This window comes from Sabethes cyaneus, chromosome 2 (assembly GCF_943734655.1).
Source record: "Sabethes cyaneus chromosome 2, idSabCyanKW18_F2, whole genome shotgun sequence".
NCBI lineage: Eukaryota > Metazoa > Arthropoda > Insecta > Diptera > Culicidae > Sabethes > Sabethes cyaneus.
The window spans coordinates 106858768-106885913 of NC_071354.1; the positions used below are offsets into that span (position 1 = coordinate 106858768).

At 36.8% G+C, this 27146-nt stretch overlaps 2 protein-coding genes across 2 annotated transcripts in view; one reads left to right on the top strand and one right to left on the bottom strand.

Moving 5' to 3' along the window:
• Positions 1-27146, bottom strand: part of LOC128738573 (28S ribosomal protein S9, mitochondrial) — a 97129-nt gene that overhangs the window by 23677 nt on the left and 46306 nt on the right. The gene's annotated exons all lie outside the window — the stretch shown is intronic.
• Positions 15467-18430, top strand: LOC128738572 (transient receptor potential channel pyrexia). Its single transcript, XM_053833817.1, has 2 exons — positions 15467-15573; positions 15628-18430. Exons 1-2 carry the CDS (start codon positions 15467-15469, stop codon positions 18428-18430), a joined length of 2910 nt encoding a protein of 969 aa, XP_053689792.1.

The following is a 27146-nucleotide window of genomic DNA, read 5'->3' on the forward strand; positions in this document are numbered from 1 at the left end:
GTAGATGAGTAAGGCCTTAAAAGATGACCGATTCGGCACCCAACACGCGACCAAGCATATTAACAGCTCGAGAAACACAGATAAACTAAGCGGTACTGCGCTGACTGTCTCAATTTTGAAACCGTGATAATCTTGTGCGACAAGTTCCACTTCGCACACGATCATTCCAGCAGAGCATAAGCGCACATATACAAGAGTAAGCGCTGTACTGTAGATGAGCGGCGCTTTATATCTTCTATCGTCAAAAATTCTTGTTCTGGCAACCAAAATTGCAATCGATTTAATTATTCCAGTATTTTACTAAACAAAAACTTTAAGACATCTCAAAGCGATAATTCTTCTGTACGTGTATGAAAAATGTCAACAACAAAAAAACAATTGAGGGCTTATGGATTTACATCCTTTAAAACATTTCGATTTTAAGCGACTTGTGCAACTTGTTAATAATGCACTGTAGATGCCAAGATACTTAAACCAACGAAACAAATAGATATTAACATCACAAGACAACAGGCACATCCAGATATTTGACGCATGTTCATGTTCGAATAAGGAATAATCAATATTGTCAACAGTATCAATTCTAGATAAATCTGCACTGAATTTGAATTTTTAACACCATACGAATTTCAAGAGGATTTCATTATTATCTCTATATCACTGAGAGATATAGGAAATAAATAATTAGAGTGCAACTAAAAAGCCGATTTTGGCTACGAGTTTTCGCTAGAAACTGAAGCAGTTCGCGCTTTCATTCGACTGCGACTTTATTCTCGTGTGTTTGCTTTGGACATAATAAAAATATTTTCGCACCTTCCTCATCTAAAACTGCAGTCATATGATATCTATAAAGATAAACTGCTTTACGAAAATATCACGCTATGAAATGCTAAAATTTTTATGCGTGTAATATATTGTTGAGGTTCGTTAGCAGAAGATTTTAACTCGCCATTTACCGATTTAAAACTAAACATGCATTTCATTTTTTGCGAGAGCTCAGAGCAGAATTGTTTATTATAGCTGCAGCCATGTAAGCGACGGTATGCCACAATAAAAATATTATTATAATATTGTAATATAAAATAACATTTTCATCCCATATTTTATAAGAATTATCGAAATATTTTGTTGCTTGAACAAGGAACCTTTTCTATTTATCAAAAATTTGTCCGAGATAATCCCGCCAAAGACAAACTAAACACATGCTAAAAATATTCAAGGGATATATTGTTTCATTGCATTAAATTGGGTATACTCTTGCCACAAAGAACTATCAAACGAAAATACATCAAGCAAGATATTAATACGGTAAATGCCAGTTTATTTGTATAGCCTTCCTACACCTCTGAGCAAAATTTAAAAAAAATCGTTGGCAAATTTTTAAGTTACGCCCTTTTAGAGTTTTGAAGGGCAGATTACTTATATAAAATACAAAAAATCTTCAATAACACTTCCAAAACGTACGTAAATTTTAGTAGCTATTGTTTTTTATATCTGTTGGTGATCATTTTAGGAGTTTTGAAATGACCGAATTGCGACCTGAGCCAAACAAATCATGGAAGACCTCAAATCACACTAGAATTAGATTTCAAAAGATAGATCAATAAAATATATTTACCTACTAACTAGGATAACGTTGACTATATCTTAACATGTTCACGGGACGCCGGGAATTAAAGTTAAGTGTTGGGGTATTTTGATTATTGGTTTAGGTATATATGAAGATGTGTTTTGAATTTTTTGGATGCAAAATTAGTGATTATTATGATGCTGTTGGCAGCTGGGCGCGTGGATATTCTCTAGAATAGAGTACCTTGCTGGCGGTACGTTCCGAGAACCAACCGAGTATCGGAGAAAGGTTTTCAATGATAATTTTGAAACTTTAGGTCAAACCTAAATTGTTACGTCGCGGTTTTTGAAAATTCGAAAAATTACCAAAATGGCGGCCATCATTAAAAAAAAAAAGAAGCTGGTTTTTCATTAAAAGTCGCCTCATAAAAGCTCATAAAAAATTGAAGTATTGAGGTGTCGGAAAACGGTTAAGTAACAATTTTGATAATTCATTTTTACATGCTGTAAAAAAATTCAGTCAAATCGGTCCACCAGATCTTGAGATATGTACACGTACCACCAGCAGATTAAACGAGAAAAACGCGTTTAAGTCCCCTTAAACGACCAAAAAATTAGAAAAAAACATATTTTTTAGATTATTCCAGATTCTGATTCTGCAGTCTTTTCCGCTTATTTTGATACTAATTTCGTAAGAACACGATTTTCAAACTTTATGTACCTTTTTCTCAGAAACTACACAACAGATTTAAACAAATATTTTTTTGTTTTGATGGTAGAAGCAGATTTTTTTGCGTCGTCTATCCTCAATAGCAAGAGGGTAGTATCAGGCGGGCTTTATGGGGGCCCGTGCTACTACGGATCAAATTTTTACTTTCCGACAAATGCTCCAGAAATGTCGAAAATACAACGTGCCCACGCATCATATATTCGTGGATTTCAGGGCAGCATACCATACAGTTGAACGAGAACAGCTATGTCAGATAATGCACGAGTACGGTTTTCCCGACAAACTGACGCGGCTGATCAAAGCTACTCTGGAGCGAGTGATGTGCTACGTGCGCGTTTCAGGGGCACTCTCGAGACCTTTCGAATCGTGCAGAGGGTTGCGGCCAGGGGATGGACTGTCCTGTATGTTATTCAATATCGTTATTGAAGGTGTGATCCGGCGAGCAGGTATCGAAACGAGAGGAACGATCTTCAACAAGAGTAGCCAACACCTACCCTTCGCAGACGCCCTCTACATCATTACTAGAAATCTTGGGACGGCGGAGGCAATCTACGCCAGACTAAAAACGGAGGCTAGGAGCATAGGGTTACAAATCAATGCGTCGAAAACCAAATAAATGGTAGGAAGAGGCTCCAAAGAAAGCAACGTTTGCCTCCCACGGACAGTGACTATTGATGGTGATAAACTGAAAGTGGTTGATGAGTTTGTGTATTTGGGATCTCTGGTCACCGCCGATAATAGTACGAGTAAGGAGATCCAACGACGGATTCAAGCTGAAAATCGAGCCTACTTTTCCCTCCACAAGATACTTCGATCTTGGAGCACGCGCCGCCGCACAAAGCTGACGATGTACAAAACGCCAGACAAATCAGACCGGTAGTCTTCTACGGACTTGAGACAGTAACCTTGCTTACAGAGGACATACATGCACTGGCCGTATTTGAACGAAAGGTACTGCGGACTATTTTTGGCGAAGTACAAACGGAAAGCGGAGAGTGGCGGAAGCGTATGAACCATGAGCTACAGGCACGGCATGGAAAGATTCCCATCGTACACCTGGCGAAAGTTGAGAGACTACGGTGGGCCGGCCACGTCGCAAGGATGCCGGACGACCGTGCAGTGAAATCCGTTCTCTTCAAGAACCCCACCGGCACCAGGAAGAGAGGGGCTCAACTTGCTAGATTGCTTGTCCAGGTTGAAGCCGAGTTGCGTGTGTCGAGATGCGCAACGAATTGACGACGAGTATCCCAGGATCGAGTACAATGGAGAGGAATTCTTGATACAGCAAGAGCCATCCCGACTCTCGTCTGCTAAACAAATAGTTGGTAGAAGCTTCGTAAAAACTATTATAACTTTTCAGCTTTGTTAACGAAACACAGTCATTGAAAAAAGAAAAAGAAAACATAATTTTATTTTTTCAAGCATCTTTTCTTCTTAAGCAAAAACTATTGCTGTGAATTTTCAACTAGATCAGAAATTGAAAAATCCTTTTGGCACAACATTTCTGAAAAGGTATGAGCTTCCCGAAGATCCAAAAAAAAAATCGGTTTTTCTACTTTCCAGAGTAGGGTCCATCTTTGATGAATTTTATGATACCTTCTTCTTCTTCTTCAGCATAGAGCCGGGGTGGCTTGTGCTGTTTCAAGCGCTCGTCTCCATTCAACTCGGTCTTGGGCCACTCGTCGCCAATTTCCTAGTCGTAGCAAATCGCTTTCGACCTGGTCGAGCCATCGTGCACGTTGGGCCCCCTGTTCCTGGTGCCGGTGGGGTTGTTGAAGAGGACTATTTTCGTCGCACTGTCATCCTGCATCCAGACGACGAATAATCTTACACTTAGTATCAAATCATGAAAATGCTTAGTTCTTCAGTTCAGTGCTACAAAAGTTATGAAAAAAGATAGACAACCTTAGCGCTAAATGAAAAAAACGGGTCTAAGTTTTACCTTTGTTATACTATAACAAAGGTTTAAAAATTGGTCGAAAAACACGAAATTGATCCGAGGCCCGGAGGGCCAAGTTACATATACCAATCGATAGGGTTCGACGATTTGAGCAATGTCTGTGTGTGTGTGTGTGTGTATGTATGTAATGATTTTTTCTATCGCCTGTTTCTCAGAGACGGCTGAACCGAATCGTTCGCTATTACTTTTGTTTGAAAGGTGTTATTGTCTAGTAGATCACTATTGAGTTGTTTCGTGATACGACGTTTCGTTTAAAAGTTATAAGCAAAAATGTGAAAAATACGTGACACGGGTTTCTCCGGAACTACATGACCGATTTCAACGATCTTAGTATCAAATGAAAGCCCTTATTAAAGCTAAATTTTACAGGAATTTTTATTTGAAAACAAACAAGTAGTTTAAAAGTTATGCTTAAAAAACCTGTTTTGACAAGGTAATAATTATCGCCTGTTTCTTAGAAATGGCCAAACCGATTTATGCGCTATTAGTCTCATTTGAAAGATAACATATCCTAATAGATCACTATTGAATGATTTTTTGATTGGACGTTTAATTTGAAAGTTATGAGTAACCGTATACACCACACCAAAATTAACAATAATTTATAATGATTTTAACCAAGATAATTTACATTATTTCAATTATTTTAATATCAAACGAGAGGTTTTCACACTACGAATATATATGCAAAATTTCATAAGAATTGGTTCTACCGATCAAAAGATATTAACCCTCGAACACTCGCGCCAACTTTTGTAACACAGTTACTCGCGCGCAAAATAGCCCCAAACCGACGAAAACGTGTGCACTAGAGTTTTGAGTAGGAAAACTTGGTTTTAGGTTTATCGAACCTTTGGAAGAGTTTCTAGAAATTGAAAGCTCTATCGTCTGGTGGGATTTAAATTTTGATTAATCCCCCTAAAAGTGAAATAAAAATTTTTTTTTCAGTGTCAATATAACACATTGATGTGTTTTGCAAAGTTATAGAGCATATTATGACAAAAAATTTTGCTAAAGACCGTAACCTTCTATCTCTGCAGTGAAGATAGAAAAACCTTATTTATTGTATATGAATTTGTAAAATCAGTTTTTTTTATTTTTGCACTTTTTGTAATTGTTGCAGGACTATTTCATGTACTACAAAATTGTACAAATGGTAAAAATACACAACTTTGCTGAAAATAGTATACCTGTATGTTTGCTTGTTTAGGAACTGTAGAACTTTGATTATAAAGAATACCCTAATTTTGACTCTGAAGTACTCGACCAGCAGACGGATACATTTTAAACATTTCACATTGGCTGATAGTTTTGCTGCATTCGTTTTCCCAACAATTTAAATTATTAATGCATTAAATAATTATGACATTTTGCTCACAATAAGTTAGTGGAAGAATATACATTAGTTAAACAACGATTTGTAACTATTTCCTATTTTGTTCAAATTTTATAAACTTTTTCAATTTTCAAAAATTTTATGTAAACCAACGCACTATGTAATGATAACCAATAGATGAATTATGTTCCGAAGACGTGTCGAGTTCTATCTCAAATAGCAAATAAGATCGTATAACAAAGGTTCCTTTCACCACTAGGTGGATTAAATCGGGTTTTTTTTAAAAGGAATTATTTCACAAAATTTTGAACAAAACCTGAATACTTTTGAATTTTGATACATCTTTTTTCACGGAATTGCTGATTGAGTACAAGTGAAGTACAATTGAAATGAATAAATACAATAAAGTAAGTTGTAAAAGAAAATAGTTTGTTACAGATCTAGTTTACAGGTTTTCGGAAATATTAAGCTATGCATAATTTTGTGCAATGTCATTCTATTTGAATCATAGCAACAAAATTTTTCGTCAAGTTTTTGTTATACAGTGGTAACCCGATTTTGTCACTCTCCGATTTTGTCACTCTCCGATTTGTCACGCTTAGATTTCATATGTTATTGCTTTTATTATGTATACAGTCCAATTTCGTTAATTGCACTAAGGTTATCGTCGATTTTGAGAAAAACTTTTCTTAATCGGGCTGATCTAATAAAGTCAATCGATGACATTAACATCAATTGAACTGTTGCCTATCACAGCACAGCCCAACTAATGAAAGTTTTTGTGAAAATCGGTGATAAGCTTAGCCCAATTAACGAAATTTGACTGTACCCGATCAGGAGGCTATAACAAGATTATATCTGTTTTATAACACATTTTGATATTTTTAACATATTATGTTACAAATCGAAAATAAACTAATTAGGAAGCAAATTCAAGTTTGTAACAGATTCAGATACGGTCTTTTTCTAATTCCCGTCGTAATAAGTAAAGCCATTCTAATTTTCATCATTTGCTGGATGGATTTAATGAATACGCCAAAAGTTCTTGTGCTGATTTGGCTAAAACACACTTACCTTCCGATCCGTGAACTTTAAAATCACTGAAAAGCGACTATTAAAGCATATTATTGAAATTACGCAATTGACTTTATTGCTAAAATTCGTCGTACCGTTTTAAAATCCGTCCATCAAAATTTTTCATCGTCCGAACTAAAAATCACAACAATGTTTACGAAGCTAACGCGCATGTATTTGTGCAGGACGGCATGACAAATGTTATTCTACAACATTTATGCAGGTTAGGCAAGTTTTCCTTGCTCTAGAATAACGACAATGCCTTGCGTGAGTTATTTTCATTTATGAATGACGGAAATTAGAACGATTAGTCGACATTGTCTTCTTCGTCGCACAAAAAAATGTAGGAAATTTGGCTGGTAGGACTTCTTTAATGATAAAAAGCATTTAAATAGATCTCAGCTCACTTTGATTGATCGCGTATGATAGACAACTAACTAAAATATTAGGGAATAACTAGTTTTGCATAGTGTGTCATAAAAATGCTGATATTTTTAATAATTTGTGTTGGATAGGACGGGAATAGGCAATTTCGACGATGTAGCAACATACCCTACAAGTAGTACATTGAGTTATGAATCAGCTATATAGATTCCACCACTAAGAATGACACATTTCGCTTTAATAACAAGATATGTTACTTGCAAATTACTTTTATGACAAAATATGTTACTTGCAAAACTTATTTTAATTACCATCATCATTTTAAAAGTATATTAAATACGTCACTTCACAGTTACTAGTACTTGCTAATATATCTTTATTAGCTGTGTTATTTTTGGAATATCTTGAAAGGTTGACAATTAACCTTTAACACAATGCACTATATAATAATAACCAAGCGATTGCTTTCTTTGGCAAAGTTCTTTATAATAAACTTCGCTAAAATTTTGTAGAACATTGTTTTGCTCTATCTCTTACTGCTTAAAAATAATTTTTTTATTTACTTTAAGGGGGATGAATTAAAGAATCGTTTATACCATAAGAGCTTTTTACGCTGGGAAATTTCTCTTAACATAGTCAACCAGTATAATCAATCATTTCGGCGCAATTGAAAAAACGCGTGCTACCTTTGGGACTTGTGCTGTGAAAAGGTGACAAATGTTCACAGAGAGGTAGAAGGGAGTGCGAAATGTACTAAATACGATCAGGATGTAAAATATGTAGTTCGTTCTAAATTATTTGCAAAAAAATAAAAATTGAAAAAATACCTGGTGACAAAAGTCACCGACCCGTTTTTGTCACCCCTAAATTCATCATGGGGGTGACAAAATCGGGTCATTACTGTATATGCCATCTTGAAATTTTTGTCACTAAAAAATTGAGAATTGACAAATACGAAAAAAAAAATTGTTATGATTTAGTACGATAATTTAAAAAATGGCCACTATTCTCAGACTCCTGCATTTTATTTTTTTCTTACCTCTTCTTTTAACATCCAAATATTGTATGACCCGTTATACATGACGATTAAAAAAACTGATTTAGTTCACCTATTGGTAAAAGGAACCTTTTTTATAACCTTTTATTTAGGTTTAGGTATCATAAAATCGGGCCTACTTTGCCCTTTGTAAAACCCTTCGATCAAGAAGCATACGCCACCGCACGAAGCTAACGTTGTACAAAACCCTTATTAGACCGGTAGTTCTTTATGGACTTGAAGCCGTGACGCTGCTCACGGAGGTCATACGCGCCCTTGCCGTATTCGAGCGGAAAGTGCTGCGGACGATATTTGGCGGAGTACAAACTGAAAGCGGAGAGTGGCGGAGGCGTATGAATCACGAACTACAAGCACTGCTTGGGGAGACTTCTATCGTACATCTAGCGAAAGTTAGCAGGCTACTAAAAATCCTGTCTCCAAACCCCACGTATGCCAAATTTGATTCCATTTGTTTGATTAGTTCTCGAGTTATGCAGAAATTTATTTTTATATACATAGGTAGTTAGATCACAAAAAGGATTGTTATTTATATTGAAAATTCATGTTATTGTTATGTCATGTTATGTCATTGTTCATGTAAACTCATTCAGGTTACGTGCAAAATCTCTGGTTTGAAAAACTCATGAAATTTCTACGAAATCTGTTCATGAATGGTGCTCCATCTCAGAGTGACTTTTAAAAACTGTAAATTAGGCCATTGCAAATCATTTTAAAAGTTTTTGTCACCCCCCCCCCCCCCCCCCTTAGAAATTGGCTTGAAAAATCGGGGAGCAAAAAAATAATTTGTAGGATATGAGTTAAATTGTTTTATAAAATCAATTGTCTGCGGGCTCTACAGCCCGAAAAACTCGAAAAATGAACGTACGAATTGAGTTAACACTTCTAGCACGAAATAGAAATGGAAGTTCAAACAGTGGAATTTCCGAAACTCGGCCAAAAAATTTTTCTTTCGTTTTTGTCTTTTTGTTCGTAGAATTTTGCATGACAAATAACAACGTATTTATTAAAAGCAAGAATAGATTTGCTTTAAACTTTAAGTAAAAAGCCTAAATCTTTTTTTTTGCTCGAATAAATAATTCTCTTTGTTTTTTTCGCCCCCTCCCGCTCAGTGGCCCAACACCGGAGGGACAAAAACTTTTTTAAATATTTGTAATGGCCTTACTTATATTTTTTTCAAATTTTTTTTTAAATTCAGGCTATGCGCATTGTGAAAACCCCTCACATAAAGACTCTAATTATAATTCTACATAATAAAACTCACCTGGGGATGCTTCATTACATTTGGTTGATTGAGCCTTTATTTGACAATAAACTGAGAGAAAACTTTTACCAACAATACAGCTATTAAAATTAAGTAATAATTAAAGGACCAATTTATACCTAGTCTTATTATCAATTTAGTTCGCTGGAGTCTGGAATATTATTCATTTGCTCAAAATATTTTTCTTTGCAAAAAATACCACGTATTTTATGTAAAACTGAAACTCATGCAACCTTTAGGGTGCTCAGTTCAGTCGACCCAGGTGTAATATCAACGGGTACTGTTGATCGCCTATTGAAACCGGGAATTGCCAGTTTGAAAACAGGGATTATTATTTTACGCACTAGTTTCAATTGATGAAGCAACGTAAACAGGATCATTAGCAATTTTTTGTAGCTCGTCTTGCTCGTATTCGTTTAACTAACTTATCAGCATAATCACTAGAACCATTGTCAAAAACGAGATAATGCCATGCTGCATAAACTTTCCACTCCAATTTTTCCAGTGGACAGGCGCCCAAAAATCGCATTCCTGCTTTAAGTGAGCCATGTTACGAGGCAAGATGGTTTTTCAAAATAGGTTTTTGGCCGAATATTCAAGTGTATCACCAAGACAGAGTAGGGTTTACTTCTAATTCTAATTCGTCGTAGTAAGTAAAGCCATTCTAAATTTTATCATTTGTTGGATGAATTTAATGAATGCTCCAAAAGTCCTTGTGCTGATTTGACTAAAACTAAAACACCTTCCGATCCATGAACTTTGAAATCACTGAAAAGCGATTATTAAAGCATATTATTGAAATTACGCAACTGACTTCATTTCTTAAATTCGTCGGTTCGTTTTAAAATCCGTCCATCAAAATTTTTCATCGTCCGAACTACAAATCACAACAATGCTAACGCACAACACGAAGCTAACGCGCATGTATTTGTGTAGGACGGCATGACAAATGTTATTCTGCAAAATTTCTGTAGGTCAGGCAAGTTTTCCTTGCTCTAGAATAATGAAAATGCCTTGCGTGAGTTATTTTCATTTATGAATGACGGAAATTGAAACGATTAGTCGACATTTTTTTCTTCGTCGCACGAAGAAACGTAGGAAATTTGGCTGGTGGGACTTCTTTAATGATAAAAAGCATTTAAATAGATCTCAGCTCACTCTGATTGATCGCGTGTAATAGACAACAAACTAAAATATTAGGGAATAACTAGTTTTGTATTGTGTGCCATAAAAATGCTGATATTTTAATTAATTTGTGTTGGATAGGACGGGAATAGGCAATTACGACGAAGCAGCAACATACCCTACCTAGCAACACGAGGTGCATCTCGTTGTCGGCGCAGTAATCTGATAGTTTTTTTTATTTCAAATGTCCATTCTACATACTTTTCTGCTAATTTTGATATTAATTTTGTAACGATCAGACCACGAGAAGTAGACGGAAAAAATCATGTACACCACCCAGGTAACCAATAAACATTACCATAAGCAGTAAATCAATCATTTATTAGCATATCTGGCGTTTTATAGAGCACGCTGTTGTATATTAGCTTTTTGACTGCGTAGCTGTTGTAAATTAGCATGCAAAATTCTTTTTTGATTCTTGTCGGCAATCAGCTGGTAACAAGCATTGTCAGGATTATAAGAGGGTTAGCTGTAAAGTAGCTGTATATTTTGCAAAGGTAGCATTTAAGTGGCAATTAAGGTGACTTAAATGCTTATTGGCTTGCATGTAAATAGCATTGGTAATGCTTATTGGTTACCTGGGCAGTGACACATGGAAAAAAACTTATTGCAATAAGACACCGTTATTGTAAAATCATGTTTTTCAAACTTCATGTACCTTCTTCTCGGAAACTGAACATCTTATTGGAACAATCTTATTGTTTTGTTGTTGGACGCTTGGAGAAGACTTTGTAAATGTTGTTTTGAGTTCTGACTGTAAGTTAAAACTCAGATGATCAGGATTTGCCATTTATATGACTATAGGATTTTTCAACCAATCCAAATAATTATGTTCTCATTATAGACACACTAAGCTGCACGAACTAAAAACAAAAAAAAATATGACTTAACACTAATTTTATCAGATCAGTCATTTTGACTGGTCGTGCAAGATTCAAAACAGCAGTTCAAGGTAGCTCCAATTTCAACCATATTCGATTATCTGCGCCTAGATTCTAAAAACAAGGTCAGCGAAATAAATCCCGTTCTTTCGAAACTGAAGGATTGAAGGGCAAATATTAGGCTATGCCTTTCAACAGTCCTGGGTACCGTTCGTCCGAAATCGGCAGATTCCGAGCGAGTATTTGCGGACGCTATCAATTTTATTTCCAAGATTCGTCCTCCCATGGAATGTTCTGTGCATTTTGAAGTCATATTTCAGCAATAGCCCTGCTGTCAAAAAGTTTCATGATTAATCCATAATATTGAACCTATCGATTCACATGCTTTGACATTTTTGTCAGTTAAGAAGACAATCGCATCATTTATGTTTATAATACCGAGCAGCTTGTTCTGTTACTTTTTACTTAGCGGAAATTTTTACGATGACTAATTTAACAGATCAAAGAGTTTGCATTACATATTTGTATTTCATATGAAATAAACGCAGCAAAAACCTTTGAAATATTGCAAAAAGCATTCGAAAAACTACAAGGTATACAGCCCTAAGGGTTGTACGAAAGGGTGACGTAGGATTATATCAGATCATTAGACCAAAGACTAATATAAACTGCATTTCTGGCATATGTATGCTTATAAGAATCTGTGAGTGCCATTGTTTAAGGGAATGTTTGAAAAAGAAGAGCGAAATATTCAGAATCAATTCTACATTTAATGCAATGGTGGCTTTGAAACTACGTGGACGGGGGTTCATAAGTACAACGCCTGCAACCTTTGAGACATAGAGATTTCTTTTAAAAATCACTTGTGTGCATCATAAAGATTGAAATGATAATGAATGACCAATTTCTGTATTATTTGTATGAGAGTCCTTACCACAGGGGTGAGGGGTCTCAGATCATCATAAAAAAATAAATGCATGCATCCAAAAAACCCCACATGCCAAATTTGGTTCCATTTGCTAGATTAGTTCTCGAGTTATGAAGAAATTTGTATATCACTTGTATGGGATCCTCCCCTCTTACACCCTCCTTAAAATTGCTTTCTTACCACCTATAAAATTGCTGGTCATTTTATCTATCCAACGACATATAAATTGTTCAGTTTCGTTCAGTAGTTTAGTAGTTATTAGCATTTGAAATCTTTCATTCAAACGTTACACTTCTATTCTCGTTTTCACAAAGTGCTACCCAGTCCCAGTATAGTAAACAAAGACGTAGTCCTACGTCAAAAAATGTATGTGCATTGTATGTAGAACTTTCGATTGGTAGATGCAATTCAAGGAATGTCAAGAGACAGTTAAGGATGTGTTTCTGCATCACGAAAATGCATCAGCGCACACATCACACCTCGTACACGACATTATGGACAAAAACTTGACCAACGTCATTGATCAACAACCGTATTCGCCAGATTTAGTACCGTGCGATTTCTTCCTGTTCCCGAAACGGAAATTAGACCTTAAAATAACAGTTTCGATACCTTAGACAAGATAAACAGAATCGCTGCGCGTTCTGAAGAACATACTATCAGAGACTTACAAGCAGGGATGGCACAATCATTTTGACTCAATTCACATTCATTTGACAGTACCGTCTCAGTCATGCAGAATTTGAAAAAGTTATATCTGGGACGAATGAAGAACTAGTTATTATCTAAAACTTTTCTGAAAAAGTATTGCTGTATCTTTTGTATTTACGGTGCTACAATGCTAGTACCTCTTTAGTGACTAAGTGAACGCTCATTTAGTCATTAACGAGTTACTAGCATTGTAGCACCATAATTACAAAAGATACAGAAAAAATTTTATTCAGCAAAATTTTAGATAATAACTAATTCTACACATGTCTTATATAAAACTATGTCAAATTTTGCTTGGCTGAGACGGTACTGTCAAATGAATGTTAACTGAGTCAAAGTGATCGTGCCAACCCTGCTTACAAGAAGCGTTTGAAAGACTGGAAACTGCTTTCAAGAAGCTACATTTATTTTGTTAATGAATAGAGCGTCTTATTAATATTACACAGTTCTGTTTAACAGCAGTAGCTAAATTCTATAAAAAACATTTTTGATTTTTAGTAACTCTTTCCGGTACTCCTGGTACTAGCGCCTCCAGTATCAAAATACCGGTTCTCGAAAATCTTGTCGGTACTCCCAACCAGGGATGGAAAAAATCGCTTCTGGCGATCATTAAGAACATGGGAGCGATCAGATTCAGATTTGTCGGTATCACTACTTGTAAGCGACAAATACTTTGTCACGATCTGTACAAACTTTTTCCTTATAATAGGAATGTTCACGTAGCGCTTGCTATGTTGCGTAAACGGTGTATTCCGTGTATACAGGGTGTTGGGTAGCTTAGTGCTGATATTTCAGGGGGTGATAGAGGACCACATTTGACGAAAACAATCTTTCTACGCATTCAAATCTCAATTATTACAGAGTTACTTTAGTTTTTGGTCCTGTTTGCCTTAAATTAGCTCTCGAACAAAACCTATGCTAGCTAGCTCAACTCCGTAACTTTCATCCGCAAACTGAGAAAATTTTGCATTGAAAATTGGTCTTAGACCTCCTGCTTCATGAAATATGGGAAAATATTTTTTGCGATTTGGAAAATAAATATTGTTTTCGTTCATAGGTTCATAAACGACTAAAAATTTCAAAAGATAAGTTTAGTAGTAGAGTTTTTCTTCAATTTAGAATTCAATTTCGATACAACAATGAAATTATATGAGATCTACTAAAATTATACATTGGAAACAAAATGACACTACCGTTAGTGATGTCTCAAAGTGTAAAGATGGTATCACTTCAAATCAATACTTGAAGCACTTGAAATCAAAAAATAGGGCTTTATAACCTTCGGAAAAAATGAAGCTTATTCTAGTTTGACTGAAACTTTTAACACCAAAATTGCAATTACGCATATTTCGGTAACTTTTTGACAGAGATTGCTTTGTATAAACCCAAGAGGTGATGTAAATAAATTGAAAATATTCTATGATGACTGCCAAAAGACATAAAAAGTAATAACTTTTAAATACATAGTAATAAAATGGTTTTCATGGGGTTAATGGTGATACAGTCGCATACAGTCAGTCCACAATCATCGGTCACATAAATTTGTGGGTCATTTTATTTTAGCTTTAGCTGCTAATTTCCGTTTAAATATCACTTGATGATTGAACAAATTATTAGTACAACTTATGAGTATAAGCTTTGAACTTCACTTATGAGTAATAAATTTATCAGTCAGTAGTACTATATTCACGAATTAGTCGGTAGATTAACTGTGTGTGGTCCATGATTGTGGACTGTACAATTGTACAATTACTGATTGTACAAGGTTGAACTTGAAACCCTCATTAAATGTAAAAATCTTAAAACTATATTGCCATTGCCATCGATTTCAAGAAACTTTGTTTTGATCGCAAGCAAATATTTACGAAGAGATCCACTGAGTTTCATGTAAAATTTACCCCTCCTACTATGTGACATAAAATATATGCAATTTGTAAGATGTTTATTTATAAGAAAAATGTAGATTCAGGCAAACTGAAAAATTCTTGATATTTGGCCAAAAATATAGACTTAGCGAAGGTGAGATTATTATCTTCACTGGATTTTTGAACAAAATCACATAAGCCCAATAAATCAAAAATCCTGTACTATACAGACTTTTATCTTTCAAAACAATTACTGAATCCCTAATTCACGACATAAGATGCTTCGCTTCGTCAAACGCAGATCAGATGTGTATCTCGTCATGTTTCTTATCTTCTTCATTTATCATTGAAATCAGTTTTATTGCATCCTATGCGATTTTTGTGTGTGTTGATGATCCACCACATATCTTCTATTATCTGGTGCTTGCGGTTACTCTCGGTGTGGAATAATAAATTGAATATAACAGTGATAACGATGTTCAGTAGATATGTGAACTTCGTCTTCTCAGCAGTTGGCAGAAGATCATGGAGAATTTTGGATATAAAGAAGGGTCAGCTAAGCCCAAACGCACCTGGAGTACTAAAACCACCAAACTAAAAAATCAACATGTTTCGATCGCGCTTAAACCAAGGTTTATTTTTTTAAATTTTCATGTATATACTAAACAATAAATAGTAACCTGCAGGTTTTCTTTAACACCTGATGTGACCGTTCACTGGCGTAATGATCCGGAAGCGGTACTGGCTGAAGATTTCGAATACATGAAAATTGGACCTTCACCTCCAGCCGAAAGTGCTCCAAATATGTTCGATAACTATGAGGAATCAAATGCGGAATTCGGCTTCGAAGTGTCGACTGAAACAATTCGAACATCTCTCATGGAACAAATGAGACTCTCTTCAGGCCGATTAATGCTACTGGAAAATATTGCTCAAGGCAATATAGTTGCTTCTAATTTGAAAGAAATGTTTGAAGGTGCCACAAAAGCAGAGAAGAATTTTAGTTTCTTGTTTGCGGCTTTTCTAAAACGTTGGGATTTACTGGACGGTTTACTGGATTCGGGAGCAGAGCTCCTATTTTTCGATAGCAATGGATTCACTGCTCTCCATTTGAGTTCGTTTAGCGGATGCTTAAATTGCTCAAGTTTTCTAACGTACAAAGGAATTGATGTGAATTTGCAACCAAGGGCATTTACACCTCTACACTGTGCCGCGTTCGGGAATTCAGTAGAGATCGCTCGTTTTCTGATTTCCAAGGGGGCAGGACTCAATGTTGACACCAAGAAGCAAAATTGCGAAGAATCATTATTACACTGTGCCGTTAGATCAAACTCTATTGATTGTGTGAAGCTTTTCATCTCCGAAGGAATGGATGTTAATTCCTTGAAACCAAGCGGCATGAATGCTATCCATTTGGCGGCAGATTTAGGACACGTAGAATGTTTGAAAATTCTGCTTGATACTCCAACAGCAGATACAAACATACGGATCGGTATTCGAGAAAAAGAATCCACTGCTCTTCATTTAGCTGCAGATGAAGGGAATGTAGAATGTGTTGGTCTGTTGCTATCGAGAGGGGCCAATGCGAAATTGAAGAATCATCGTGGTTTTACACCATTACACTTGGCTGCAAGAACAACGAGTTTGGAATGCGTTGAATTACTTTTGCGTGTTGGAAATGCCGATCCCAATGCAGAAGACTTTGACTTGCGTACACCACTTCATACTGCTATAGGAAAGTCTGACGCTGCCTTCGACATTATTGAGACACTAATTTGCTGGGGATCAGACATAAATCGTAAGGATGTATTTGGTTTCACACCACTGCATTTGGCCGCATTAGACGGTCTCGCTCATTGTGTTGAAATTTTAATCTATAACGACGCAGATGTCACGACCAAATCGAAAAAAGGTACTACTGCCCTAAATGTGATAACTAGAAAGACACCGTCTTCATTAGCCATGATTGGTAGGAAATTTGATGATGCAATGACATTGATTCACTCACAAGATCCATCTGATAAGGAAGTAGTGTTAGAACTCGATTTTCGAAGCATTTTACAGCATTGTTATCCCAGAGAAATTGGTTATTTAAATACTCTAGTAGACGAAGGACAGAAGGAAATTCTACAACACCCACTATGCTCTGCATTCCTTTACATCAAATGGGGAAAAATTCGCAAATATTATATTGCTCGTTTGCTTTTTTGTTTTATATTTATCCTATTCCTCACATTATATGTGCTAACCGCGCTAGCCCATAATTGTTACAACGGTAGCAAGGATATGGAGGAAACTATCCAAGAACAAGAGCTATGTCAGAAACAATCAATTTTAGGTAACATGCTACGGAACAACCCATTCGTAATGGAAATGCAGTGGATGGTATTAGTTGCTATAACCTTCGTAGAAATTTGTCGCAAATTATACGGGATGACAGGTTATTCATCTGTTCGGCGTTATATCACACAGATGGAAAATGTTACAGAATGGTTTATAATAGTCAGCGTATTTGTTATTTCTTACATTTATACGAAAAGGACATACACCTGGCAAAACCACATCGGAGCGTTTGCGGTCCTGTTGGGTTGGACACACCTAATGGTCATGATTGGACAATTGCCTGTATTCGGGGCGTACGTAGCCATGTACACTAAAGTGCAAGTAGAATTCGCCAAATTGTTTATAGCTTATTCTTGCATGTTGGTTGGCTTTACAATAAGTTTCTGCGTGATTTTTCCATCATCATCATCATTTGAAAATCCTTTCATGGGCTTCATCACAGTTTTAGTAATGATGGTAGGAGAATTAGACTTAGAATTATTAATCAATGATCCCGATGGTAAAGATCCGCCGTTTATGCTCGAATTAAGTGCCCAGGTTACCTTCGTGTTATTCCTGTTGTTTGTCACAGTTATACTAATGAATCTTTTAGTTGGCATTGCTGTTGATGATATACAGGCGTTGAAAAAAACTGCAACTCTATCGAAGTTGGTAGGACAAACCAAACTAATATCCTACATAGAATCAGCCTTGTTCAACGGTTGGCTACCTAATTGGTTACGCAGCCTCCTGCACTACACTGCGTTAGTATCTCCTCAAGCATATCGAGTTATATTAAGTGTAAAACCATTGAATCCAGAAGAAAAGCGGCTTCCAAGAACGATAATGATGGCAGCTTACGAAGTGGCAAAGTTGAAGAAACAACCAACTACTACAACGAGCAATCTACATACTACGGATAAATATCGCTTTCAAAATTTCACCTCTGCTTCTAATAATTATCAAACCAACGGTAATCAGCCAATGGAACGTATATTAGAGTCAGATTATGGTTTTGAAACCGCTAGTCTATGCACATTGACAAATAAAATCGACGAAAGCTCCGAAAAATTAGATGAACTTTCTAAAGAGCTATTTGAATTAAAGACAGTTCTCAAATATAACCAAGTGTTGGTAGACAAAATATCCAAAATTTTACTTAAATAAAAAAAACTTGTGTCCCAGCATATTGAGAATAAATTGTGTTATTTATAAAATCATACATTATCTTTAAATTTCAAAAACTTAATCCGAATGACATAGCCTTTTTATTATACCGTAGTCATAGAAAATAATAGTTATCTGTGATTTTTTATGTAGCCTATCTCTCTTACTAATACCAATCTCTCTCCTTACGTACCTACCGCTTTATATTTCCATTTTACATCCCTCCATCTAAACATTCAATTATAACACAGCAAAATATTTCCATCGGGCATACCGATCTTTTCGAAACCACTTAATTCGCTGAAATTTCCAATAACTGCACTCAAAATAATTTTCACGTCGAAATTACGGGAAAAGTTATGTGAATATTTTCCATCCAACTTTTCCCGTACTATTCACGTAGTTTGCATTTGTGTGCGTGCATTTACGTGGAAATCAGATAGATGTTATTGTATTTTCCAATAAGGTTCAACTGAAAGTCACGTAGCTCCCTGTAGGGAAATTTACGTGATTTCTCACGTGGAAAGAACGTGTGGATTATTTTGCGTGTGGTATATTCAACCTCTCATCATCTTGGTGAACGGCCCTCAGAGTTAAAACCACTCTAATAAAAAAATCCTCTCATAATTTCTAGTCAAATTCTTACTGGAAGTTGAAGATCATCGTATATCTTACATTTTAAAGAATGGTAACCACAGCGGAGAGTTTTCCTATACTTTTCACTACTTCTCAAAGTGCAGAGACTAGTTATAATTTGCCATTGGACAAGAGGCTTCGTTCGCATCTTGAACAAGTCGTCGCCGGCGTGGCTCGTACTGTTTCAAGCATTCTTCTCCATTCAGCTCGATCTTGAACCATTCGTCGCCAATTTCCCAGTCGTACCTTGAGAAAATACCGTTTTTGTAACTAGCCTTGACTTGAAGCTTCATGGTCGGTAAAGCAAAGTTCAGCACAAAGTGAAGGTGTGTGTGTTTTTGTTTCTTACTACTTGCATCACTAATCTCGTTCCAAGAACCAGGGAGTAGAACAAGTTACAATTTGCCCGTGGACAAGAAGCTTCATTACGCACCCCCAGCAAATACCACTCTTATAAAAGTTTATATTGTTTTTTATGATCTTAAGTAATAGCAAGATGAGCGAGTCATATAAAATACTTATAGAAGGACCTTCTATGGAACTTGGTGTGGGAGATATATTTGACACAATCGCGTAAAATGGGGGTGGTAGGACATAATGTACCCAGTGCTTTGCTACTCGTTGCCATCCAACATCAAGTAGGTCTCGTCATCATTCGCCGCAAAGATGTTGTTCACCAGCACCTTCAACCGTGATTGCCTGCACGGTAAAAAAAATCACGTTGAAGAAAAGTGATTTACCATTGAATTCGCACTACTTGCCACACAGTTCAATACGAAATACAGATCCCTTGAAATGAATCAATACAAAACATGATGACATCAACAAGAAATCACTTCAATTGCAATGTTTTTATACATTTTTGTTCACGTGCTGTGGTTTGAAACTGGACAGGTAATCAAATCAATTAAAATTATGTTATTTATTATAATTTCTTTAATTACATATGTAATGAAATGCCTCACATAAATACCATGTAATGTATATAATGAAGAAGCACCATCAGTTGCACGGCACTATCCGCAAACACATTTCCGAATGGTAAATAATAGCCAATCTTCATAGTGGTTGGCATGGTTGGCGGACTGTTTGCTATTGTCCGGTACTTGGAATCAGCTCCGGGACCTTAAAACTAAATGCTAATTTATAAATTTTAATCACAGTTACAGTTCCTTGTATACTCACCCTGAAGAGCATATAAGCGATTCTATTCAATATTTCTGTCACTTAAAATACATAATTTTACTCTGCTGCCACGAGTTAGTGAAAATTTTTTGCTGACATGTACATTTTTGACACTTGTGAAATGTGAACAATTTAGATTTCAATGGGCAAAGACAGTAGTGATAATTCTATTGAAATGCATTATAATTCGATGGTGATTTCTATTGAATTGTTTTCAATCAAAGATGTTTTCATTACAAATTGAGAATCACCTGAAAATCAAAGGTAAATCACTTTGATTTATAGTGCAAAGTGTCAGACTGAATCAAGTGCAAAAGCACTTCAATTAAGCGTGACGATTTTTTACCGTGTGCTGCTCAGATATGGCCGATCTCGACTGAGGCATCCACATACAAATGTTCATTTTGGCGAGATACTTCTTCAGCAATTGACTCTGACCTCCCTAGGTGCGGGAGGCTGAGGGCATCTTCTGCTGCACCTAACCTATCTCCAGAAGGGAGATGATGATGTGCCGAATGGAATATATTCGGTGGACACGAGGTACCTCACATTGTCCAACTCCTTCACTCCGGGCTGCAGCTGCCAGTACTGCCCATGGACGCATAGTTGACATAAAGACCAACACTATCATTGTTGAGAAAACGCATTTTAATCGGGAAAAATTTTTAAGGCCATATAATTTTAACTGTATACTTTTTCAATCTATCAATTTAGTAGAGCTTATTAGTCAAATGAGAGCCGATGGGGTTTCGTGATTCATTTCTCGGTTATTGTTACATACTGTTTATTCTCATAGCTTGGCGTAAAGCCCGTGAAAAACAGGTTACTATGCTAGATAATTATGCGGGGAGTTACGTCTACTATGCAGAGTAGCTCTATTTTCCCAAATTTCTCGAACATTTTCGAACAAACAAATGTTGTCAGAGCATTGGGCACTTATATTATATAGTTAAGAATGCGTTGGACCGGAAAAGTACATTTTGATCATTTTGGCTTTTACGTCAACTATGATCCATGGGCAGAGTACGAACAAAGTATTGAGTGTAATTGCTTGACTGTTTTCTTCATAACTGCTGCAAATCAATTAATAACGCTGTCATATTATTTCTATACACATTAGGGTTGCTGCTATTGGCGGTACATTTACGCTACATGGTATATGTTTAATGAAACATATGGTAATTTGTGGGTAATTCAGATTTCGAAACTTTCGCTAGTCTGAAATTTATCAATTAGCGTTTAGGGATTAGCACGCTATCTTTTTCGGTTAGCGGATAAGCGGTTAAGGCCCGCGCAGAATTGATACGTTTGCGTTTGCGTGCGGGTTACGTTTGCGTTAATCTGACAGTTCTCCCATACAATTTGACAGATTATCTGTCAAATCTACGCCGACGCTACCATAAAATACTAATTTTGCGCGGGCCTTTAGTGACCTAAGTTTTCGATTAGCGGTGACCACCACTGACAACAAGCTATTATTCAACACATGTATAACAACACTCAATTCTCATTTCATAATTTTTCGAATTAACACGGGTTTTCAAAAGATTTTTTAAATTCGAGCAACTTTTTCGACGACTTTTGGATTTTATCGTATCGTCGTTAGGGGGGCCGATTACCAACGGGACTGGACGTCTTCACACTAAAATAAAACGCTAGATTTATCTTACGGCAACCATCCGCCAACAGCGGTGGTTGCTAGTGCACTGTATTGATTGCTATTTATTATTCGCCTTTTATACACTTGCGGTAAATAGATTTATTACATGGTCAGAATAATAGCCTTTGTGCATCACGTTCAGTTGAACGGACAATAGCGTTTTGTGACTAGCTTCGGCTGGACAATAGACGCTAACTGCGATGGATTACAATGCGGCTTTCTGCCGCAACATACTCCACCACCAAAACCAACGGTTTTTCACTATGGCGTGCGGAGGAACAGATGATCACATCTAGACGGAACGGATGAACGATGATGTCAGTGGGTTAGTTGAATTCTGCTTCTGGCGAACGACGCGGACGGTAATTGCTCGCTGGTCACAGCGGCGCAATCCAAGCCTGACTATGCGTAGTCCTAGGCCTGCATTCCCAGACGAATTTCTCGAATCGCAAACTGACCACTTCCAGGAATTAATACATTCTCGGACGCTGCAAGCTTCGGTGCTGTACAGCCCTCCTACTACTACGCTGAATCCAAGAACCGGGGACTCAGGAGCTGAATGTATCTTGCTAAGCGGCTGTGATTCGCCCACACCGGCATAGCTCCGCTGGGGGAATTGATTGCTAAGCGGCTGCGAAGTCACCCACACCGGCATAGCTGAAGCGTAAATGTCCGATAACGATTGCACACCGCACTACCGCACACCAAATGTTTCACCTCTAGCAGCTAGCCAGCAACACGGTAGACGAACTTGATGTCCCGCGAGTAAAATTATGTTGCTGAAAACACTAATTCAGCGTCGAAAATATCACGTGTTGCTGCGAACCGATAGCACGAACGATAAAACTGAAGTCCCGTTGGTAAAACGTTGTCTGTGCCAGGGCAAATCCTGGTCACGGCACCAATGTTGTCAGTGCCAGGACAAATCCTGGTCACGGCACCAATGTTCCGTGATCGTCGTAAGGGGGGCCGGTTACCAACGGGACTGTGATATTCACCATGCAAATATGTGACGAAAGTGTTGCGCTTTGCACACCACCGCCAGCGGCGGTGGCTGCGAACGGACTGAACTCAAGACTCACGTTTATTGGCCTATTTATAGGTACATCGTTCGATAAAAGCTTATTGTCACTATCTAGCCAGAACAACAATAGCGCTTTGTCTCATCTTCGACCGAGTACACTGATTGTTGTTCTGCTAGATGTGAAGGTCAACGCGGTCATATTGCGGCTTTGTGCCGCAACAATAGCTTTTTAGGTTATTTTTGAATTGATGCGGTTTTTTACGACGATTTTTGAATTACGCGGTTTTTACAACATTTTTTGAATTAACGCGGATTTTTTTACATTTTTCGGGTTTCAAATTTTCAAATTTTTCAAATAGACCTATGCGCCAATGAGAGATTCTCTTCGTGTCTCCTCTCTTCCGCTTTTTACGGCGATACTAATGCATTTTAACACATGAGCTTTGCATGATTCGGTTGCCGGAGACACTAGTTAGCTAAACGTTTTGAAAATTTTATTTTCTATGCATTTAAAAATATAACAGTAATTCTAGTTGAAACCGGGCTGCTACTGACACGTGGTCTTCAAATATTGAAACTTTTGTACTAGATTGGTTGAAAATTGTTAAAAAATGAGAATTACACTCGAAACCTAAGTACAGTCAACTTTCGCTAATTGTACTAAGCTCTTAGCCCACTTAGTTAATTGAGCTGAGCTGTCGAAACCGAGGGATACATCGATTATTTTTGTCGAAATCGTCGCAGAAAGGTTTATAAAAATATATATCCTGATTAAACACGGAGTTAAAGTGAAACTTTATCTTTTCGCTGTTGAAATTTATTTCTAGATTTTGTAACAAGTAAAAAGTAGTATTTCATACGACCATATCGACATATATTGACATTTTTAACTGTTTTCCCATGATGCTAATGAATGAGACGGTCAAGTTTAAAAATGATCAGATAACGACATGATGCAACTGTGTTCCATTTAATTACTTTAATATTTTCTATATAAATTATTTTCTGCATTTGAAATAATGCATTCAAGGGCCTCACGGAAGAAAAAATACACTGTCAGAAATGACGTTTGACTTCGTTTTAGATGGGCTATAGCCCAATTAACGGGAGCCCGATTAAAACGTAGCCCACTTAAAGATAGCCCAACGAACGAAGTACTTCGTAACTAACAGTGGACCCTTCGGTCGTCAAGGCACAAAATTTTGATGCATGGCTCCACTGTAGCTGATTCCAAGGCTGTTTCTCTGATATTACCGATTGGGATGATGTCAGAAGAGGCACAGCAAGCAATTACAATTAGCAAGATATACCATGGACTCCCATTCGTTTGACCGTTTTTAATCTGAACACTTTTTAATTTGAACCCAGTTGGTTTGCACGATGTGCAAATTAAAAATGGTTGAAATGTCATTCTCAACATGGCATCATTTGCTTATGTAGACAATGCACATAAACACGATTTGTTGGTACTGATCTAGCATGTTTAATCAATTTCACATTCCGTTTCCCAAAAATTACGATAGAAATTCGATCGAAGAATGAAATATTCGCTGCTTGCCACTGCCAACTGAATCAAACCACCAAAACAATAACAAAGAGCAGGGCGGCCAGTTCATACGAGTTTCAGCATATTTATGGTGGCCAGTTGTTCAAATTAAAAAGTAACCCCGTTAGTTTGCATGAGGAATCGTTCAAACGAACGGGGGTCCACTGTATAGGCAAGTTAGAGAAAGAAATAGACGAAAGTTTTCGAGAGATAACAACTATTGATTTAGTGAGTATGCTACAGCACTGATTTGTTACTAGCAAACATTGTAGGTATTCCAGTTTTCAAGAAACTGAAATCGCCCTGAGAAGTTATACCATTATTAATTATACTTGATTAAGATAAATACAATCATTTAGACTTATTTTCGCTTTTTTAATTTTTTTAATTTTACGTAAAAATTGTAATTTTGGTAAGTAAAATGGTAATTTTTACTTCAATATTCAATACGGTCTAGCAAAAAGGGCCGACCTGGACCGATGTGATCTCAATTAATTTCGGAGGCCAATATATTACTAAACATATATACAAAATTTGATTTGCTGCTTTTGAGCAGTTTTTACGTTATTGACATTTGAAAAAACCGTATTTTTTTTAGAAAAAATGTCTGTAGCTTGAGAACCGAAGGAGATGGGCGACTTGGTTTCTTCAAACAAAATGTGCGTTTTCCAGGCGTGTGAAAGTGCTCAGAAGGCATGATTTGTAAGAAATAAGATATGATATAAAGAAACAACGGATTTTTTAGGTCCGCCCCGACCCAAAAACTTCAAATAGCTCCAGCCCATCAACCATAAGAGATAGAACTTTCATTCCTTTAACAAAGTTACTTAAAATTTAATGTTCTTTAACTTTGCTGAACATTTTATTCAGCTAACTTAAGCCATAAAAAAGTTTCGCTCACGCTTACTCTGTTGGTCCCCCTAATGTCATATACACCAAAATATGCGGAAGTTGAAATAACAAATTTACTCCGAACATGCTATATACCTAGGACTAAAGGTTTTAGCGTAATAACTTGTCCACCTAGATTTGGGTTTGTGTGTGTGTGTGTGTGTGTGTGTGCGCGCGTGTGCGTATGTGTGTGTGTATGTGTGTGTGTGTGTGTGTGTGTGTGTGTGTGTGTGTGTGTGTGTGTGTGTGTGTGTGTGTGTGTGTGTGTGTGTGTGTGTGTGTGTGTGTGTGTGTGTGTGTGGGCAGACGGTCGAAAGAAATAATGTGTGGGATGTAAGACAAAAATCTTTTTCGTAATATTAATTGTCTGTGGGCTCTACATTTTAGGCTGCAGGAAATCTCGGAAAACGAGTCATGAGACATTCCCAGTTGGCTCCTCTCTCTCAGGTTTTAATATATTTTCGCTTTCAGTGCACAGTGGACCCAAACAAAAATGCCATGCGCATTACAGTTTCGAGTGAGAAAACGCGCAGAGGGTTGCGGCAAGGGGTTGGACTGTCCTGTATATTAATCAATATCGCTATTGAAGGTGTGATCCGGCGAGCAGGCATTGAAACGAGGGGTACGGCCTTCAGCAAGAGTAGCCAACTCCTACCACACGCAGACTAGCTCGATATACTAGAAACCTTGAGACGGCGAAGACAATCTACGCCAGACTAAAACGGAGGTTAGGAGGATAGGGTTACAATTCAATGCATCTAAGAGGGTAATAATTTTTTTCCGAGAATGATTCGGAGATCACCTGACGGATTTTTTTGTAGATAAAACTCTATTTTTACCTTTGTTATACTATAACAAAGGTTTAAAAATTAGTCGAAAAAAACGAAATTGATCCGAGGCCCGGAGGGCCAAGTCACATACCAATCGATAGGGTTCGACGATTTGAGCAATGTCTGTGTGTGTGTGTGTGTGCGTGTGTGTGTATGTGTGTGTATGTGTGTGTATGTGTGTGTGTATGTGTGTGTATGTGTGTGTGTGCGTGTGTGTGTGTGTGTGTATGTGTGTGTGTGTGTGTGTGTGTATGTAATGATTTTTTCTATCGCCTGTTTCTCAGAGATGGCTAAACCGAATTGTTCGCTATTACTTTTGTTTGAAAGGTATTATTATCTAGTAGATCACCACTATTGAGTTGTTTCGTGATACGACGTTTGGTTTAAAAGTTATAAGCAAAAATGTGAAAACTACGTGACATAGGTTTCTCCGGAACTACATGACCGATTTCAACGATCTTAGAATCAAATGAAAGCTCTTGTTAAAGCTAAATTGTTCAGGATTTTTTTCCTCCATTATTATTCTATTGGATCCTTTTCTCTTATAACAATCTCTAAAGTCGCACTGTGCAACTCGAAAGCGTAATATCACTTACTTACCCAAGGAACATTTTTGTTGTATAGCAGCTCATCAAACGCTTGTTCCATCGGTTTTAGCTATACAATAGATGAATAACCCGAGCAAGGATTGACAACAAAAGTATATCAAAATTATTACATATTCTGCTGTTGATATCAACTAGAAAACATGTTTTGTTACCAACTCAAAATGGCACTTATGATGTATCAGACTTTGCTATCATTTTGCTTTCATTTTTATTGAAAAAAAAATGTGTTGGCAGATTCTATATATGATGTAAATAAACCTTCAATATTTAAATTAATCTATTTTCACTTAAATTTTTTTCTAGTAAAATGGTTGGTTCAAATTATATGATGATAGC

Excerpts from the sequence above, each read along its gene's own strand:
- LOC128738572 (XM_053833817.1), top strand. The coding sequence starts at position 15,467 with ATGGAGAATTTTGGATATAAAGAAGGGTCAGCTAAGCCCAAACGCACC. Across the intron at positions 15,574-15,627 it reads TCGATCGCGCTTAAACCAAG|GTTTTCTTTAACACCTGATG; the intron begins GTTTATTTTTTT and ends AGTAACCTGCAG.